At 35.9% G+C, this 21,352-nt stretch overlaps 1 protein-coding gene across 1 annotated transcript; it reads right to left on the bottom strand.

The window, feature by feature from the left end:
- Window positions 1–13,323: 13,323 nt before the first annotated feature.
- On the bottom strand, window positions 13,324–19,511 carry LOC149186767 (putative LRR receptor-like serine/threonine-protein kinase At5g48740). Its single transcript, XM_089411118.1, has 17 exons — window positions 19,121–19,511; window positions 18,417–18,957; window positions 17,571–18,049; window positions 17,349–17,475; window positions 17,191–17,262; window positions 16,867–16,935; window positions 16,682–16,753; window positions 16,100–16,168; window positions 15,892–15,963; window positions 15,726–15,797; window positions 15,371–15,612; window positions 15,055–15,263; window positions 14,833–14,959; window positions 14,662–14,730; window positions 14,314–14,503; window positions 14,080–14,212; window positions 13,324–13,830 (listed from the first exon to the last, which is right to left on the bottom strand). Exons 1-17 carry the CDS (start codon window positions 19,194–19,196, stop codon window positions 13,459–13,461), a joined length of 2,991 nt encoding a protein of 996 aa, XP_089267244.1. The 5' UTR covers window positions 19,197–19,511; the 3' UTR covers window positions 13,324–13,458.
- Between the last annotated feature and the right edge of the window lie 1,841 nt (window positions 19,512–21,352).

The raw sequence follows: 21,352 nt of genomic DNA, 5'->3' as shown, positions 1-21,352 counted from the left end.
TTTTATTTAATTTTGATATTTGTGTTACTGTATTTTTTTCTAAGAGTTTTTTTTTAATGTTTCTACTTGTATTTACTTTTATTGTCATTCTTATATTAAAAATTTATCATCATGTTTTATGAGTTATCATGTCGATGTTATTTAGATAAATACATTTGATATATTTTCTGAAATATTTAAAGTATTTTTAAAGAAGATTTATAAATTTGATGTATTTAAAAAATATATATATCTTGTAAAATTATTGAATGGTTGACATAATGAGATGTTATTTTTTCTATTTAATTTCAAATCTCATAAGATTTAGCCTTTTGTAATAAGGTTTAAATAATAAGCTTTCTCAACTTTAATCGAGTCTTAGCACATTTTAGGTCTTCCCTAAACTACTCCAATAAATAATTAATTCACCATAATAAAATAAACATAAAAATAAATACAAAATCAAATTAATTCTTTAAAATATTCAAAAAAAAAAATTTAAAAATTAATATTAGTGAATTTTGTAAAACTAAAATTAAAATTAACAACATGAATTTCTCTCCTATTTTTGCAGTGTCCTTATTACTCTTGCAATAAGCAAGAACAAAAAAAAATCGACATAGTCCACATAAGGCAGTTGAAACTTGAATTTGGGTGACAAAGTTGTCATTCAACTCTCCTGACTTTTAACACGGTCAGAGTCAAAAAAGAGGAACCATTAGCGTAGACTGTCGGATGGTGTGAAAACATATCCAGAGGTGGGAGTGCGAGAATTTCGGAGACATTTTTGAAGCAGTCGATCCAACGGTCACCCAAAAGTCTCAGCACGGTCTTCCTTGGCCAACCTCTCTAGAGTCATAAGTCTCTATCTCCCAAGGGACTGATCCACTGTATCTAGATTCACTCGATGCACTATGGTTAAGAAATCGTTGTGCTCTTTTGCTTTCATGGTCAGTCAACATAATTCCAACGATGGGAAGATGCATTTTTACATGATTTGAGGTCGATTTTCTATCCATTGTTTAGCACAGCAACATGCGGATTAGGCGGAATTGCTTATCCATATCTCCTTTTATTGAATAAGTACCACACAACCAAGAACTTATCCCTAATTTCTTCATGTGTCCACCACAATTTCCCATCCTATGTAATGTGGCAATTATTTCACATGATCTTATCAAGAATTTTACACAGCCTTGACCTTCTATATCAGAAAATTTCCCAATGCTTTCTAAGAATTGTACACAGCCTTGACCTTCTATATTGGAAAATTTCCCAATGCTTTCTTCATCTCTTGACTGCACTCCATACGGCAAGCTTTGAATCCTGAATCCCCTTTTCACACTATTTTTCATTCGTGTATTCTATAATTTAATTCATACCACACAGCCAAGAGCTTATCCATAATTTCTTCATGTGTCCACCTCGATTTCCCTTCCTATGTACTGAGGCAATTATTTCACATGATTTTCTCAAGAATTTTACACAGCCTTGACCTTCTATGTCGGAAAATTTCCTAATGCTCAATTACGAAGCCTGATCTGAAAAGTGTCAAAAGAATTGAACCTGTGACTTCTCAATAGTAAAGTTACCTTAACTATGGGGACTCAACCAATTGAACTATCTCTTGAGGCATCTCAACACATTTTTAATATCAGTGCACCAATTTCTTTGTCTTTGGATCTTCAAATCTCGACACATTCTTAATATAATTGCACTGATTTCTCTTTCTTTGGATCTTCAGTTGTGTAGCATTGACTTCTTCATTGCTAGGCACAAACACACAAATAGTGAGGGTTACCTCTCATCCCTCTTCTCAAGATATTTTTCCCATCATGTGGGGGGTGACTTTGAGGAGTGCAAAAGTAATCTTTTCTCGATTGGAAAAATCATGAACCAAAAAATATTCTTCTAGCAGATTTAACCATTTATCTATGACATCTGCATATATCTGGTCTTCAAATATGGGAATTTGAAAGTTGACTTGTAACTTAAATAAAGTGGTGCCTCCAGAGTGGCCTCTGGATGAATATGCGTCATCGGTGGGTAGTCGACAAAGGATCTAGGCAAAGTTGTCCATCATCATGTTCTTTTGTTGCTCGAGGGATTCTTTAAGCAATATTTTGAAGGGATATCCTGCTACCTCATCTTTCTTTTCTTCCACCATGGGAGGTCGTCAGGGTTTGCGAGGTTGGTTTTGAAAAATTTCAACCAGTTCGAGCTCTAACTCCTTATACCCTGGTCTCGTTGAGGACATGCAAAGAAAAACAGAGGAAGAACAAATCGCTCTGATACCACTAATCTGGACTTATACTAAAATGCAACAGAATACAAATTTAACCATAAACATAGAAATGCAATAGAAATAAAACTTCATTTCATTAATATCAAAAAACTAAATATGCTTACATACAAAATCAAAATAAACTAGCTCAGGCGATGATAACTTTATATTTAAGAAGAGATGCGACAACTACATGTCTTTGAACTATGTTATAATGAGGCTCAAGGGCCTTTTTATTATTGAACAACAAAGGGAAACCCTAAAAAACCAAAACCGTAACTCCATGATATGGAACACAAAGAGTTTGTGGGCCCCGTTGGGTTAGTTGGGCAGCCCAATTTTTGGGGTCGTAACTTGGTCATATTATCTTCATTTGGCGTGTACGATACCTTATTGGAAAAATATCTCTAGGTACTACAAGATTAATGACAAAACCCTGCCTAAGGCTACAGGCCTATTGCAGACCTAAAAAAATTGCCGTTTAGGGGGTCTAAAGAGGTCCAGAAGTTCAGGACCCGTAAAACTGCTAAAATAGTAAATGTTGTTATAACCAAGGAGACTGATGAAATCAACTAGAGGTCTAGGTGGAATAGGCGAGTGGCCACTAGTATCCACCTGGATCAAGGTGTGCAGAGGGGCACAATGGGGAGAAACAAGGTACAAAGAGATGTGCACGTAGTTTCTACGTACATTGGCAAATCGACTAAGTGTTGTTTATAAAGGAAAAAGTGTGGACGAACATAAGTAGAACTTTTTCAATGGATTTTTCTTTTCCACATAGGATTAGAAAACTTTTTGGGTTGACAAGAGAAAACAAAGGGGGCTTGTGCATAACATTCGAATGGCCAAATTAGGAACATTTTTTTTTTAGAAGCTGATGGCGGGGGAGCTCCAGGAACCCTAACATGGCGAAACCCTAGGTTCTAGGCATCGAACTACGGATTGCATCCAGCAGCAAGAGTTTCTTGGTTTGGTAGAATGGTATACCATGCAGGTCTGAGAGCAGGTTAGGTGTTTTTTACAGTTTATTGACCTCTAACGAGAAGGTCAGTGGATGGGCTATTATGTTTCTGCGGTTTATTGCCCGCTGTTTCCGCAACCCCGTCTCCTCCACAGCCTGCCTTCCCCTTCACATTCGGCGGTTAGGTAATTTTGTCGGTTACCATGGTTGAAGAAGACCTCGTGGATTGCGAGGACGACCCCATGCCAGAACAAGAGATCTAGGCGCATCAGAGTGGCCTGGACATGGGCCCCTGGCAAAATAAACCGCATCGGAAGACAGCTGCTGGTCTGATGCCACAACACCTGCCCTCCTCCGAAAAATGGCAACCCACTGCGGTCAATGTCGAAGACTTACCTGGTTTGGATTGGCCCCCTTCTCTCCGGCCACTCTGAATCTCCTTGGCACCAGTTTGTAGGCTTCACCCTCGTTTGACTCTCCCTTGCCATACCCCCTGCAAAGGGCCTTGCCTATGAACCCTCCCTCCATCTCCTTGGCACCGGTTGGCCCTTCCAGGCTCCCGCAACCTGCACAGTCCCACTTTCAACCGGGCTCGTGCAGCTTCAATCCCCATTCCCCGATTCGATCTGGCTGCTTCAGCTCTCCCATACCGAATTCTCGACCTACTTCGTTAGCCCAGCATAGCTCCTCGGAACCATGCAGAAGCCTGCTCCATGAACACCCCATGGGTCGGCGCACGGACAAACCCAAAAAGGGTCGATGTCTCAGAGCGGTGGATTTGGACATAAACCTAACATTTGGGGAAGAAGTTCACATGGTGGACGCTTTGGACACAGCAAGGAAAGTTCTAGTTGGTTGTGTATGAGGTAGGTACTATTTAGTGGAGCGACTACGTCAATGGACCATGGAAATCTGGGGTTCTCTGTTGAAAGACCTTCCTATGATTAGGGTTTTGGCCAGAGGATGGTTTGCTCTCTACTTTCATAGGGAGGAGTACACGGACTGGATATTATCGCGCTACTGGCACATCGAGCTTGCTCCTGTACTGTTGAAGAGATGGGATCCACTTTTCGATCCGGAGCGTGAACAGCTGGGAGCAGGGCCTATTTGGGTCAGACTTCCTGGGTTGCCCATGCAGTTTTGGACTCCTCCGGTTTTCAAACGTATTGGAGATGCTCTGGGGACATATCTTGAGCATGACCAGTCCTACGAAAAGACTGGCATTATGACAATGGCAAGGATTTTGGTGCACCTTGACACCAGGGAAGGGCTTGAGGAAAAAATCACTCTTCACAGGAGACACTTCTCATGCAAACAACTTCTGGACTATGAAGGAGTCCCATTTCGATGTAGGAGGTGCCACAAAGTGGGTCACCTATACAAGCATTGCCCACTGCTTTCTTTGGTGACAACAGAGAACTCTCGGGGGACCAACCAACAGAACTCTGAAGAGCTGAATAAGGGAGATCAGAATCAAGAACAGGCACCACCTGAGGCTGTGGTGGGCGCTACACAAAAGGCAAAGAATCGGCGAAAAGCTCCGACCTCACCTCCTCGGACTCGCTCCAAATGGTTCTTTTCCCATAACCTCTGTGCTTTTTTCAGATGTTATGTTTACTTCTATGCAAACATCTTTGCATCCCCCCTCCTCTGCACATTGCTCTATCCCTTCCATCCCTTGCTCCATCATTCCTCCGCCCCCCACTTTCTCAACAACACCTACCTCCCTCAAGGATTTTACCACACCCCCATCACATACTTCCTCCCCTTCTGGGACGGGCTCCCATCCCTACAACCTCTGACCCAGGACTCGACCTAAGACTCCCCATTTAGGTTTGGGCCTCTCCCCTGGTCAGTCCAAGAAATATAAACCCACCAGGGGGCGACCATCTAAGATCAAATCGGCCATCAAGACGGCAGTGGCTAATGTAGCGAGGGGCCATCAATACACCATTGAAAGGGCACTTAGAGCCATTGAGCCCTCATCCCCTGTCTCCCCATGATTTGTCTCTCCTACAACTGCAGGGGATTAGCCAACCCCAAAAAGAGATTGGCTCTCAAGCATCTTTTACATGGCTCCAAATGTGACATACTCTTCTTACAGGAAACCCTTGGTAACTCTGACCTCATTACCAGAACCCTCCTCTCTATCCTACCGGGATGGGTTTTCCAGGGCATGGATGCAATTGGTAGATCCGGTGGACTTGCTATAGGCTATAACCCTAAAGTAATCAAGCATATCTCCTCCTTGGGAGGTTTGGGATTCATTGGAATGGATATTTTTGTGAGTGAGCTTGGGTACCAGTTAAAATTGATTAACATATATGCCCCGAATCAGAACATAATGGAATTTTGGCACAACTTGTTGGCACATAATCTTGTCTCAAGCTCCACCATTATTAGGGGGACTTAAATTTTTCTTTGGGAATGGAGGAATCTTGGGGACATCATTCACAGGTCGACCTTATATCGGATCAGATGAGCACTCTACTGGATACCTTCAAACTTGTAGATGTTCCTATGAACAAGAAAATGCCCACATGGCATAACAGGAGGACGGGTGAAGCTGCCCTGGGTTGGAGATTAGATCGTTTTTTGATCCATGAAGATCTCCTCCGTAACCTACCCCTATATAGACAATGGGTTGGTACTGGAGGATCATCTGATCACCTCCCCATATTTCTTCAAATCTCTGGTCCATCTAAAAAGCCTCGTGCCCCCTTCAAATTTTTTACTGGATACCTAAAAGACCCAGACTTCATCAATCTGGTGACTGAGTTCTGGAGAATTCAGCCCCCACTCAGAGAGCAGAGAATGGCTGTGACTTCTATATTTGACTTAAAAATCTCAGGAATTTGACAGAGAATTGGTCAAGGCGGAAGAAATTGAGAGAAGAACAGAATCTAAAAGACATAGAATCACAGATTGCTCATCTAATGGATGAACAGGGGCTTGGATTCTTATCTGAAGATACTAAACTACATCTGATTAATCTGGAAAACCAAAAGGCAAAGATTCTACTTGAAAAGGAAGAATAATGGAGGTTGAAAAGTAGAGCCATTTGGCTACAAGCGAGAGATGGAAACACAAAGTTCTTCCACAATATTGCAAATGGTAGAAAAGCCACCAACACTAATTTGCAATTGCCCTGTGAGCTTGATGGATGGGTCTCTACTCACCCACATTTAGCCAAGTTGGGGAATACCCACTTCAAAAATCAATTTACAGCACCAGCAACCATCACCCTCCAAGACATCGTTAACTTGGCCGGCCATTTCCCTAGATTTGTGGAACCAGATGAAGTGGAGGATTTGATACAACCGGTCACCATGGAGGAGCTGGAAGTTACACTTAAATGGTTCAAGAAGGACAAGATTCCTGGCCCGGATGGCCGGCCGGTTGAGTTCTACTCGACTTTTCTGGAGCTATTGGGACAGGATCTACTTGCGGTCATTGAAGAAAGCAGAATCACTCGACACATCCATCCGCCCATCAACTTCACCTACTTGGCCTTGATTCCTAAGACTGACTCACCAGTTTCATTTAATGATTTTTGCCCCATTTCCCTTTGCAATTGCTTATACAAAATCATTTCTAAAATCATAGCCAACCGCATAAAGCCCATTTTATCTAACCACATCTCACAGGAACAATTTGCTTTCCTTCATCATAGACATATTCAGGATGCTATTGGCTCAGCCCAGGAAGCCCTTCATTCCATCAAGCACAAAAACCTCAAGGGACTCACCCTCAAAATTGATCTGTTGAAGGCATTCGATAAAGTAAATTGGCTATACATCAAGATGATTATCACTCACCTGGGTCTTGCCCCTACTCTCATCAACTGGATCATGGGATGCATCTCCTCTATTTCTTTTTCCATTCTCATTAATGCATCTGCAACTCCATCCTTTAATATAGATAGAGGGATAAGGCAGGGATGCCCTTTATCACCACTACTATTCTTATTAGTTATGGAAGGATTGAGCAGGCTAATTGATTCAAAAAAAAGAAGAGGGGGTCTCAGAGGACTAAAAATCATGGACCAATTCTATCTGACACATCTATTATTTGTAGATGACATCTTAATTTTTCTGAATGGGAGTGTCTAGGACACCACTGCATTAAAGGAGATACTGAATCTATTCTGCAGAGCTACGGGAATGGAGATTAATAGAGATAAATCCACCATCTCTCTATCTGAATGTACTCAACAGGAATCTCAATTAGCCTTACAAAAATTTCCATTCCAATCTACTGATCTAATGGAGGGACTTAAATATTTGGGTTTTAAACTAAAACCTGATGGATACAAAATTGCTAATTGGACCTGGCTCATCACAAAAGTGGAGAAGATAATAAACTACTAGTGTCACAGATTCCTCTCAAGGGTCGGCAGACTTATTCTTATCAAAAAATTCCTCGAAGCCAGCCCAGTTTATTGGATGTCATTGGCATAGATTCCAAGAGGGACTCTTCACAGAATTCAACAAATCTGTAGCAAATTTCACTGGAATGGAAGAAAGGAGGGCAAACTTTTTGCCTAGGTTAAATGGACCAAAATGGCCACTCCAAAAAAGTGGGGAGGTTGGGGTCTTAAACTACTTCCGGCCTTTGCCCAAGCCTTGGCCGCAAAACAGGGTTGGTTACTACTAAAGCAAAAAATTCTTTGGGCTGAGGTTATACTACAGAAATATATATGGTCGTCTACTATCACAGACTGGATTAGAAGTCCTACTTGGAATAGAAAAGGCATTTCGGTGATCTTGAGGGCCATACTCAATTCAATCTCCATTATCAAGGAAGGCTTACTATGGAAAATAGGCAATGGAGCTTTAATCCGCATTGGAATTGACCCATGGTCGGGCAGTGGAAATTCCCATCTGCTACCAGTTGGACTAATAAATCTCTTAAACAGCAGGGGAATAAAGTTTATTGGGCAGATTGGTGATCAACAGAACACAACATTTCATTCACAAGCTTGGTTGACCAAACAGAACTGGAGCATACCAAATGAATGGAGTAGAACATGGCATAGCTATATACAGGCACTCACAGAATCACATGTTAGATTAAAGAATGAAGAGGATCAACTTATTTGGGCACATTCAAAATCAAGACAATACTCTTCTAAACATGGCTATGACATCATCATTGATGACAAAAAACCGGAGGTTTTAAGAAGCTGGTGGACTTCCTTATGGAAATTAAAAGCTCCACTGCATACCAGACTATTGATGTGGAACATTTTAGAAAATAAGATCCCCACTGGATCCTATCTTAAAAGGAGGGCTTTTTTGGGTCCTACTCGGTGTGTCCTATGTCTCCAAGAAGAAGAATCGACCTATCACCTATTTCTTACATGTCCGACCACCAGGAGTATTTGGTCACAAGTCCTACAAACTCTAAATATGAATATGAATTGGCAGGGTGCTGATATTACAACAGCATGGGACACCTGGTGGGGTACTTCGGCTGAGGGGAAAACAAGAAACCTTCCTCTTCTTGTTTCATGGTACATTTGGCTCAAGAGAAACACAAAAAATTTTGAAGACAAACCTGTGAACTGGAACCTACTCCCTCCACAAATCTGTGCTGCTTTTGAAGAACTTCCTAGTGATGAGAGACAAAAGATGCCTAGGATCATCTGGCAGGAACAGATAAACGCATCATTACCTTGGGCCTATTTTGATGGTGTTGCCCAACAGCATGGCTGTGGGGGGGGCATATGTTTCTACCTATCTGAATCACATTATTTCCATATTTGTATGGGACTGGGATCGGGCACTAATAATCATGCTAAACTGATATCACTTCGCCATCTGTTATATTTTTCCATCCTAAAACAATGCCGAAACATTCAAATATTTTGGGACTCAAAGATTGTGATTGATTGGTTTAACAATACAGCTATTTGTTCTCCTTACTCTTTGAGAACTATTATGGAAGAAATTATTTTTTTCAAAACATTCTTTGATCAGATTTCTGTTTCTCACATCTATAGGGAAAGAAATGAAACAGCTGACAGGCTATCAAAAGAAGCGACGCATCGCCCTCTAGGAGAGTGGTTGATTGCCGAACATACACTTGCTGGAATCTATCACTATTTTCACAGGCCATATATAGATGGGAGATTACAGAGAGACAACAGTCCCTAAATTATCAACAACCTGATTTTGAACATTATTGCAATTTTGATATTGTATTTAGATATTGTAAATATGGATAGAACTACACCCATGTGTGGGTGATTTTTGAACTTTTTATTGTGGTTTTTGAACCAGCACAGCATACCCTATGGGTTATCATTGTAAATACTAGTTTTGACAATGGATAGACAGCCACGTTTACAGCATATGCCTTCGGGCATCTACAACATGTAATTTCTCCATATGAAATAATGAATTTTCTTTTCCCGAAAAAAAAAAAAAAAAAAAAAAAAAAAAAAAAAAAAAAAAAACATCTGACTGGCCACAAACCTTACTTTTTGTAGTTGAATTCATTTTTCCATTCAAAGAAATACAACAAAGTGACCTCAACTTCTAGCTGAGTTTTTTCCCAAAAGGGTTTCCTAGGTTATATCTTACGCCAATTGAGGTTGTGAGTTTTATTTCATTGTTTTCTATTTTTTGCATATTATAATTTGCATGCATATGAAATTAAACAATAATTAACAAATCTAGAAATCTAAGAAGAAATAAACCGTCGAAGTGTAGATTTCAGATTTTCTATTATATTTTAGTAGATCTATACTGACAAATTGTCGAGTGGATTATCCACAATAATTTAAAATCAAGTAATTAGGATAGAGTTTTGAGATTTATCATAAAATTAGCTAAATGTTACTTCTTTTCAATCTAATTAAAGAAAATGTCATATCAAATTCAATTTCCATTAGAGTTTTATTTATGATATTGAATCTCTTATTGCTTATTGTTATTTTGCTATGTTATTCATGTTTTATATTTTTTTTAATGTATATATGTTTAATTGATATAATCTTTAGTTTTATAATTAATAATAATATTAGTATAAAATAAAATTATAATTTAATTTATTTTTATGATTTTTAAAAATTTTTATAACATGTATTATAAAATAAAATAAATATTTAAATGTATATTTACAAATCATTTAATTTATATAATTAAATTACTATACAATTATATATATCTATATATTATAGAGTAATTCATTTTAAATCATATCTATTAAATTACATTTTATTCTTATTCCGTATATAAGACAGAAAAAGATAATAAGCTAATCATTAACTTAACCTATTTCATAATATGCCCATAGTGCTTGATATTTAGCAGTCAAAAAATGTAAAGATGTATTTGATGGATATTCTTTGAAAGGATGTTTTATGTTTAATTGATATCCACTTGTAAAATAAATTATTGTCTTCCACACAAGAATGCATTTGGATTGGATGTAAAAGTAATGGTGATAAACTGGGAACAGGTGAAGGAAGAAAATATCGGGTACGGATTCCATGTCGTCCTTGTCGTTAGTGGTTTTCAAATTTCATGCATCGTGGTCACAAACGGAAAGATCCATCGTGACGATCATCATTGGAAACGGCAGGAAATAATTGATTGCGGATTTCACGTTCTACTTGTGGTTAGTTATTTGTATAAATGACGGAGTTAATCTTTTTATTATTATGGGATCCCATGATTTAGAATTTTAGTGATTTTCAATTCTGATCATTTTAAAAATATTAGTTAGATTTAATTAATTTTAATTTATAAAATAAAATAATATATAAAAAATTAATTTAATTTAAAATCGTCGCTGCATCTATATTGTTAGTGTATTTTTATACCAATGAAGATAACTACTGTTAATTAGATTAAGTAGGTATTTTTATCACCTTCATTATGACTGTATTAATATGGATTACTTTCAATATTAGTGTATTTTTATACTAATGAAGATAACTACTGTTAATTAGATTAAGTAGGTATTCTTATCACCTTCATTATGACTGTATTAATATGGATTACTTTCAATATAATAAGTGATAGCAGTAGTCTAACGATTATGTTTTTTTTCCTGAAAGTTTTGAAAAAATTTAGTAAAATTTTTTGTAAATCTACGTAAACACTGTCAAACCTCATAATTTTAAGTGCTTTAGAAGTTTTTGATGGCGCTAAATCTATTTCCACCATCAAAAACATGATTCAAATATTGCTTTCACAAGATTTTTTGAATTTTTTTAACCTGATTCCAGCCATTTTTTACCGTCCAAACAATTCTTCCACCTCCATAGACACAACTCCTAAATGATATACGCATCATTGTTTTGTTATGACATTGACTTATTTGTTCCTCATATTAAAGAACACCTTATCCACATCTTTACTAAATTTTTGGTAGTACTTTATTTTCATGGCTTATGATATGGAAAAAGTAGTGGGAATCATTTTGAATCATTTTATCTACATTTTTTTGTTTTTACATCTATGAATAAATAAATAAAATAGTTCATGAGAATCATTTTGAATAGTTTTAATTTTTATTTTTTTTTGTTGGGTAGGTAAGTATCCACGGGGGATTTGAACCAGTGACCTATCACAAGGAGTGCCTTAACAGTGCACCCATTCACTGTCAATCCAAAGCCCCGTGGGCTAATTTAGTTATGAATATTTTAAAATATTCTAAAAAATAATTTTTAATAATCAATTACTCTGAGGTAGGTCTTTTCTCCCACAAACATGGGTTCCATACACCAATTTGATGTCTAGCTTAACCATTTTCTTAAAATTAAATTATTATTATTATTAAATAACTAATTTCTTTTGTTTTTTATTAATTCTTCTTTTTAAACATTAAAATATTTTATCATGGTTAACATTAAATAAATATTATTTTATTTTCACTTTATCTTTATATTACATTATAAAAAAGGACATTAAAATAGATTAATTAACGTAAATATTCAAATAATTTATTTAAATGTTGTATTAAATTATTTTTTAAAATATATCAATTATACATTTTTTCACACTCAAATTTATCTTTTTAAATATAATATTTTTTAAGTATTTAATTTTTAATAAAATTATTGTTGCACTGAACACCATGTAAACATTTCACTTGGTCAAAATAAAATAAAAATAAAAATAATCGTATGTTAAAATAAAAATAACTTCAAACTAAAATAATAAAAATAAAACTTCTAAGTTATTATTATTTTTATTTTTGTTGGTAGTTAATGTAAATTTGACTTGGTCAAGTTAGGGATGATTTTTCAACTCCATGTTTATGAGAACCCATGGTATTGACCCATGATATTCATGTGGAGTATAACCTATTTAAAAGAGAAATTGAACCAACCTTATGTTAACTTTGGATCTATGAATCTTTCACATTGATAAAATCTCTTTTCGCTTTAAAAAAATTTACATATTAAGAGATTTGTTCCTTCTAAGAGATTTGGTCCTTCTAAATACTTGATAGATTTAAGATGGATCAATGTTCATATTATTTTATATACACATTAAAATATATAACTTACTGTTGAGAATGCAAATGAAATATTTTTCCACATCTCTAAATTATTAATATTTTAAAAAACTAATTTTGTGTTTTTTTAAGAAATATTGTCGACCAATACATTTAAGATAATCTATTTCATGTAACATAAAAAGGAAAATATGACTTTTTTTGTCAGGCGTTTGCACATTCTCATTCGATCGTTTGTATAAATTCATTCCACATGAAAAATAAAACGTGCACGGTATGCGTTAAGACCGTTGAACTGACAAGCGCTATTTTATTAGAAATCTATGCCCCACATAAAATGATAGCTTGGCGAAACGCACGAGTATAGGGGATCTGATGGTAAGAATCGACTGAAGAAGCTATCGACAAGCCCATGTGAAATTTTATTTAAGATTCAAGAAAATCATGTGTACCTTAATATAAAATTGCTCCATGGACCAATTCATTCCACGTATCTATTCAAGATAAAAGTAAAGATCCATAGTGCACGAAATTAAAATGATTGATTTATACGTTGAGCATCTTCCACGATCCATTTCATTCCACAGATCTATTCAACACAATAGTAGAAATATAAAGTGCACAATTATTAGTAATTAAAGGCCATTGTCAATTCGTTAAAGCAACTTTATTAAAGAAGCATATTGCTTTCATTATCACATACATGATTCCTTTATATAATCTACATCTACATCATGGAATTGATATACTACATTTCCACTCATCTTCCTTCTTGACTGATGTTGCAGCTGTTGTCACGCCACACCATATCATTGGGTTTACTACACTCTGCATGTAAAGGAACGGGGCCGGCCTGCAAATCTCCATGTTCGATACCAATTTCCTCTGAAATTGGGAGAGCATTATTCTTATTCTCATGTGCGATAATCTCTTTTATCTCTGCAACAACTTCACTGGCGGTAGGCCTAAAAGATGGGTTAGCATCAACACATCGAAGGGCTAGTTTGGCAAAATCAGCAATTGCTTCAATGTCGTAGTTTCCACCCATTCTCTTGTCTACGATTTCTTCAATTTCCCCACTTATTGATTTGCCGGGATTTTCATCCAACTCCACATACACATACGGTGTCACCTATAAGTCCGTCCAGATATATTAAATAAATTGCATTGGATTATCATAAATTAAAACTGTACGAAAATCACCTATAAATCCGTCCAGATATATTAAATAAATTGCATTGGATTATCATAAATTAAAACTGTACGAAAATGTATCTGAATATCATAAACTATTGGAACGTGCAGCGCAATGCCATCAATTATCTTGCCAATAGGTTGCTGTTTCCAGTTTATAATGATAAATTATAATACCATTTCTTACCCAGTGAACGAGGTTAAGTCGCTCTTCAGATTGACTTGCAACTATGGGTGGTCTGCCGCATATGATTTCTAACAACACCACTCCAAAACTATATATATCACTCTTCTCAGTCAACATTTGGGTGCGAAAATAGCTGCAGAAACATCCCAAACAAACATTAAAAAGTACAAGTTATGTTGCATTAAAAGGATTATTATTGCAAACAAAGTACAAGTTATGTGTGGGATATTATACTCTGGATCGAGGTATCCCGGCGTTCCTTTCACCATAGTGGTCACATGTGAAGCCTCCCCATCAGCTGTCATCTTTGACAGACCAAAGTCGGCTAGTTTTCCGGTCATAAAAATGTCTAAAAGGATGTTGGAGGTCTTAATATCCCTGTGAATTATCTTTGGGGTGCAACCTACGTGCAGGTACTCCAATCCTTCATAAAAGATAGCATGTGTATAACATGAAAAAAATGCCGATCAAGAGTACATAGTTCATGAAAATGAACGATTTTTTAGATCAAAATATAATTGACTAGGGGTTTTTGGATCACAAAAATATATAGCTTATGAAAGTACTTTGGAGAAGAGTTACCATGCGCTGCATCCAAAGCTATTTTGAGCCTTGTTTTCCAATTTAGTGTTGAAAGTGCAGCGCTAGGACCTACAAATTAAATTTTAATTTCAAATATGCCTTTTGCTCTATATAGTATTGCAACTTACATGAGGAACTGAATGAAACAAAATTAATAAGCGAAATATTTACCATAAAGGCGGTCCCTTAGGGACCCTCCAGACATGTGATCGTAGATCAACATCACCTCTCTTGATTCGTTACAGTATCCCAGTAAAGACACCAAGTTCTTATGATGAATTCTGGAGAGTAGATCAATCTGCCAATCAAGTAAAATGGCTTATACACGAATTTTACAAATAAGTGCAGCCAAAAAACAAGACAGATGCATATATTGACGAAGCCCAGAATCACCTCATTCTTGTACTCATCAATTCCTTGTCTGGAGAATAGTGAGAGCACTTTCACCGCTATCTCTTTTCCTCCGGGTAATTTACCAAAGAAAACCGATCCAAACCCCCCTTGCCCAATCTTCCGACTGAAGTTCTGTGTCGATGCCATAATCTCTTCCTCAGTAAAGGCCCTACACTTTGCTGTATTGGTCACCGTAATCATAGGGTGGTCTGCAATCAGAAAATATTTCATAAAACCGCAGCTTTATTTAATTTCATAGAGAGGATGCCCACGCATATTACAATATTTTACTTAATAATTCAAGTTATCTCAAGACCTTCGTTGAGACGTTGTTTTGTCCTGAACTTCTTCCGATATACGGCAATACCCACATTGAGACGCTGTTTTGATCTGCATTTCTGCAAATGTAAAGCAATACCCACCATCAACGCTAAGGAAATCATGAAAGCTCCGCTTATGGTTATCCCGAGCACAACACTCAGTTTGTCCTTTCCTGATTTAGACAGAACGCATTTCCCCTTATGCATACGAATACAGAGGTGTTGATTTCCAGTGTATCTGCAATAAACAAAATAAATACGTTTTGGATGGACTTAAGAGTCTCAACATCAATATATGTAAATGAGGATTTTTGGTTAATAAAATGAATAAAATTTAAGATATTACATTACTTGATAGTCAATGAAGTTTTGTTGAGGAGTCCCGCTGGAATTACACCGCTGAAATTATTATTTTCTATAAACCTGTTTGCCATAGTGATAAAGATAGAGACGAATGTTATGATATACTATTATTTGAACTGGGGATTTGCAAAAGTAGTAGGAGAGAGAGACTTACAATTCTTTAAGGTTCTTGAGTTCAGATAGCCACTCTGGAACAGTACCACTCAAGTTGTTGTTTGTAAGATGTCTGTACACCAAGCCCACAAAATTTCTTCTTTGTGAAATAGCGATTTCTTTGTTATTATTTACTTCCTAAGCCACCGAACTAACTTATGGGAAAAGATCGAACAAAGTGAGGCTTTGCGTTAAGAAGAAATACTTACAATTTTTCCAATGCGGTTAAATTGGACAAGTTTGGCAAAGATCCTACGAGATTGTTATTACCGAGTGATCTGGTAATTTAAGCACGAAAGGATAAATGCCCAGAACTAATATAGTATTGAAAGAGAAACTGCAGCTTTTCCATAATTCACAGGCCATTTTGATATAATATTTTATAGAAAATTAATAATAATAATAATAATTTAATATAAATTGTAAAAATGTATGTATTCTGGCAATTCCATCTAGCATCTCCCTGATTTGAGTATGGGACACTGAATGGAGTTTGCAATATTTTAAGAAGTTAATTTGGGGAATTCACCTATCTCATATTAACCGATCATAATACTTAAACCACTTAAAAGACTTCCCCAAATAATTTTTTATAAAGCAAAGTAAATAAGGTTCACTTTAAAGACAACATTACACAGCATTTTGACATGTAAAACGAAATATAAACCACCAATATTTAGTCAATATTACAAAAAAAAATACACGACATTTTAACAAGCCTCAAATGATATTGCTAATTATTTTATTATGATTTTGAACGGGAACTCGCAATAGAGGTAAGAGAGACGTACAGCTCTTTTAGCTTTTTAAGTTGAGATAGCCAGTCTGGAACATTACCACTCAAGTTGTTGTGTTGCAGATGTCTGCACGCCAAGGGAGGATCTAAATTGTTGCAATTTTCTTTCTGAGATGACGTCGATTTGGTTTCTTTAAAAGGCATTTGACTATGATTAAAGGAGGAACAAACTAAACTTACAGTCTCTCCAACATCGCTAATTTGGAAAAGTTTGGCAAAGCTCCCATCAGGTGATTATTGGCAAGTGACCTAATAATTTCAAAACGAATGGATGAATGCGGTATCAACATAATATTCAAAGATAAAGTATGTTCCTTTCATTAGCCGCACCATCATCAAATTATAATGTACATTATCATTGAATGCTCGTTAACATTTCAATCATATTGCATACTCTGTGCAATTACGAAAGTGGACATGGAGACATTTTTCAATTGCAATGGGTATGGATATTTTACAGTCACGAGGAGTACTTCAACTTTAAAAAAACATAATACTGCTTACACGTTAACTAATGCGGTCAACTGTCCAATATCTCCAGGTACCGCTCCTGTAAAATTCCTTCCAGCCAAATTTCTGACAACAGGAGGATTATCATAAACTCACTCTTCGCAGGCAACTAAAAGTCATAAACTGGGTACAAATGAAAGGATTAAACTTACAATTCCAATATTCTTATGGTCGACGATTTGTTATCACAGCGAATTCCTTCCCAGGGGATCAAATAGCAAGGATCTGAAATCCAATCTTTTATGCCAAACCTGCTTTTGATCGCGTCAAGATGTTCAACTGCAATTTAATATCTACTGTTAGACGTTGAAACACATATCGGTTAGAGGGATTTTAGTCATTTCAGTACGGGCATGTTTAGTCAGCGCACTTACTATCTTGTGAATACGTTGCGGGTTGGGTACCAACTAGTATGTAAGACTCGTAGGCGTTGATTATGGGACTGCTGGTGGAGTTACTGGCTTGCTGAATGCGAAGTAAGATTTCATTTGTTTCATCAGATAGAAATGTTAGCTGTAGGGTAGAGTACATATCCACCATAGTAATGATTCCAGACCTATCGTCCCCGTTTATCATGACGTAGAAAGATCTCCATTCAGACATATTTAGCTTTACAATCTCTGCCAAATACAGAAACAGTACTGATTTCTTCCCTTTCGGCGATCCAACCAAGATCGGCATCACTGAGCTGTTTAAAACAAAGGCAGTTTGCATTACAGCACTTGGGGGAAGGTTTTCGGTATTTTTTGTTGAAATGGGCTCTTCCGAACTTACATTCCGTGCACCACCTATATCACGACTATTGAACATGAACTCTGATGTCCAGATGCGATCAAAGTTGTCTTCAGGATACCTGCTTAGTTCACCATACAAAGATATTCAGTTCAATCATTAAAAAAAAGTATAACTGCAAAACATGACAACTGCATCAAAATTGGCCTTGACACATCAAAGTTGCTCTGGGATCTTTTATGATCGGTGCGAAAGGTTTCCCTAACTCTATCATAAGAAAACGTAGAAAGAAAAACACAAAAACCAACCAGAAGGGACAGCTGAGCTGGGGATATACTTTCAATTTATTTTTTTGAAAGATGAACTCTTAACGCACCTTGGAACACGGTATTTCACCATTTTCAACAACTACGTCAAAAAATACATAAATTTATAGCTGGTAATACCACGAAGTGAAATGGAAGGATGAAAAAGCTTAAAATATTTACCTAACCGTCGATATTCCAGCAAAATCTTTTCTTCTATCTAAGAGCAACAATGTTCCTGGCTTTGCCTGTCTATACATGCCTTCTCTGAGGGCCCTCAACTCAATAGCAGTGATAAAGGGATCGTCACTCTCTAAGGTTCTGATCAAGCAAACATACACCACATCGCCGGAACTAACAAAGATTACTTCTTTATACCATGGATCGTGATATGAGGGTTTTATGTTACCGGAAAACAACATACCCAAAGTCTCAATCGAGAGTTGGAAGCTTGGCGATTGTTTGAATCCAGTGTAATTACCGATGGCAAACCATGTTCTTAACAAGTAAGGCACACTGGGGGTCACAGGCAAGTGATAGCAAGACTTTTTCAGAGGTTTTGGGAAAAACCTGAGAGTATGCAAGTAGGAACCCTCCGCTTCTTCAGAGGCATTCCCTATGTCTGCTATCTCACCTACGTCTATGTAATCAGCGTCACTGGACCATGTGATGTTGTTTTCGGCAGTGTGATTCCCTTTACCTCCGCAATCAATGCTAAGAAATCCTGGTATCCAAAATTTAAATAAATAACTAAATAATTTTTGTTGTGCAAAAGAATAAAAATAGCACTGCAGAAGCGATTTGAGCTCCAGTGACAGGAATCAAAGTAAACAAAAGGGAAAGAAGAGAATATTGGGCATTAGATGTTCTAAAATGTTCAGCAATACCTGGCTGAGCAATAACATGGACAAACAATAACAGGAGGCTCATAGGCAGCCAAAAGACCCATATGCAGTAGCCCATTTTTTCCCTCGTTATGCTTGGAAGGATTCAGACATACACTAGATCCATGCTTCTCTGGGAGTTGAAATACAAATAGAAACATGCAGCTATTTAGTCAGTAGATGGGATCTATGGATTTAAGAGATCTGTGGTTTGTATCTTTTGAATCAGAGACCGGAGAATCCACAGTATAAACACCAACGTTTCAAATCCCAAGTGAGATCCATCATCATTCTTCAATCTTGATAATGGATCCCACTTGGAATTTGAAACATTGGTATAAAAATGTTCATACTATGGATTTTCCTGTCTCTGATTTAAAAAATGGGATCTATTCTGTTTTCTTGCAGACATGATTACTGTGTTTCACGAGGAAATACGGATGGTGGGATCATCTTTCACTAATTTTCAATACACACTTTCAATGTTTCAAAAGTTATTTTAATTTAATGTTAAAATTCTAATATTCTTGTGGTTCCCTGTCAGAGTTTGTTCTACTTTAGAAACTTACGCGTACCGTTAATTTATAGGGTATTAGATATTTTAAATCATTGTAAATATAAATAAATATTATAAAAATTAATTAAATATCGTAAAAAATTAATATATTGATGAAAATGTTTTTTTTTTAATCATCTTATTTTAAAGATTTATTTTTATTTTAGTATGTATAATTATTTTTAAGATACATTTAATTGTTATTAAAATATTCTAAAATATTTTATGAAAATAATTATTAATAATTAAATTAAAATTTTAAAAAAATTATTTTAATATAAATACCAACTTAACTAATTTTAATTTAAACTTAACTAATTTTAATTTTAATTTCATTTAGATATTTTTTTATGTTTTTAAATATTTATTTTAATTTCTATTCAAAAGATTAAAGTAATTAATAATGAGCTATGGTTCAATATAATTTTTACGAAATAATAATAGCTTATAGTAATCCTAATGACACCTCTGTCCTATTCTTTCAATGTTGGGGACCTACTCCGTTTCTTCCCAAGAATTTGTGTGAATCCTCTCCTACTCCGCCCTCTTGCTTGACCCTCTTCCTCCATGAGTGAAAAAGCATCTCCAATGTGCTTGCCGGGTAATTCATCTTGGATTTTTTATATTATTGATTTATTTGTTTTTATATTCAATTATATTATGGAACTTGTAACACATGGTTGATTTTAGCAAGGAAATTATTACCCTATTCGCTATAACATTTCCATTACCATTTCATTGGTTTTTTTTAACTCATTATATTCCAAATCTAGTTGGTTTTGTAAATATATAAATACACTTGGAGTGAAAGGTTTTTACCTTTCATCTTTGTGATTTAAAAATCATGGTGCAAAATTTCTAAAGGGTGTTAGTGTAAAATATTACAAAGAATGTTATGGAATCATTTGTGATAGTCTCCCAAAATTCAACGCGTTGAGTCTTTTCGAAAGCAATAATAAACTTTTTATTTTCATATGAGTTTATTTTTATCCTTTCTTTAGATTTTGTTTTCTTGGTATGTACAATCCATAATAAAATAAAAATGATTAAATAAAGATGATGAATAAGTTACAAAATATGAATTTTACATTGCAAAATCTTTATAGTGTGTCAAGGAATTAAGGAAATATTTATGAAGTAAAGTAAGGTATTTTATTTATCAAAAAGAAAATTAGGTTTACAACTCACTTTAATCTCTCTAGTTGAGCTCAGAGGCTCATTCTACAGCTCAATATGATGTGTAACCCTATCCATCCGTCATCAAAATTGAAATTTTGCTCATGTCGGCCAAAATAAAAATTTTAAAATATCTGAAAAAATTAAATAACTATACAAAACATTTAAATAATGTCTGCTCATAAAAAATTGCAATTGAAGAAATTGGATCCCTCTCGGCTCATGTTAGATCTGTATTTAAGATGGATCTATGCTAGCTATATAGATCTCTTACATTCCTTATACAAACTCCCACCAATTTCATAAACCAACATCATTAAACAAACCACCAAATATATACTTACAAAAAAATTTGATTTCTTATAGTTTCTTTTAATTGTTGTTGTCACAAATTCTACCAATCTCCACCTTGACAACAATTTATATTATGCATTTCTCGAGGCCCTTTCATCACCTCTTCTGTAAGCCAAGAGAAACCAAACACCATAGTAGCTTTTCTAACA

This window comes from Pinus tabuliformis, chromosome 3_1, assembly GCF_031772625.1.
Source record: "Pinus tabuliformis cultivar Carrire ecotype Pingquan chromosome 3_1, CPIR1, whole genome shotgun sequence".
NCBI lineage: Eukaryota > Viridiplantae > Streptophyta > Pinopsida > Pinales > Pinaceae > Pinus > Pinus tabuliformis.
The sequence above is the reverse complement of the archived record's forward strand: the minus strand, read 5'-3'. Positions and strand labels throughout refer to the sequence as shown.

Excerpts from the sequence above, each read along its gene's own strand:
- LOC149186767 (XM_089411118.1), bottom strand. The coding sequence starts at position 19,196 with ATGGGCTACTGCATATGGGTCTTTTGGCTGCCTATGAGCCTCCTGTTA. Across the intron at positions 18,958-19,120 it reads CCATGTTATTGCTCAGCCAG|GATTTCTTAGCATTGATTGC; the intron begins GTATTGCTGAAC and ends TTTGGATACCAG. Across the intron at positions 15,798-15,891 it reads CTCAAGAACCTTAAAGAATT|GTTTATAGAAAATAATAATT; the intron begins GTAAGTCTCTCT and ends TATGGCAAACAG.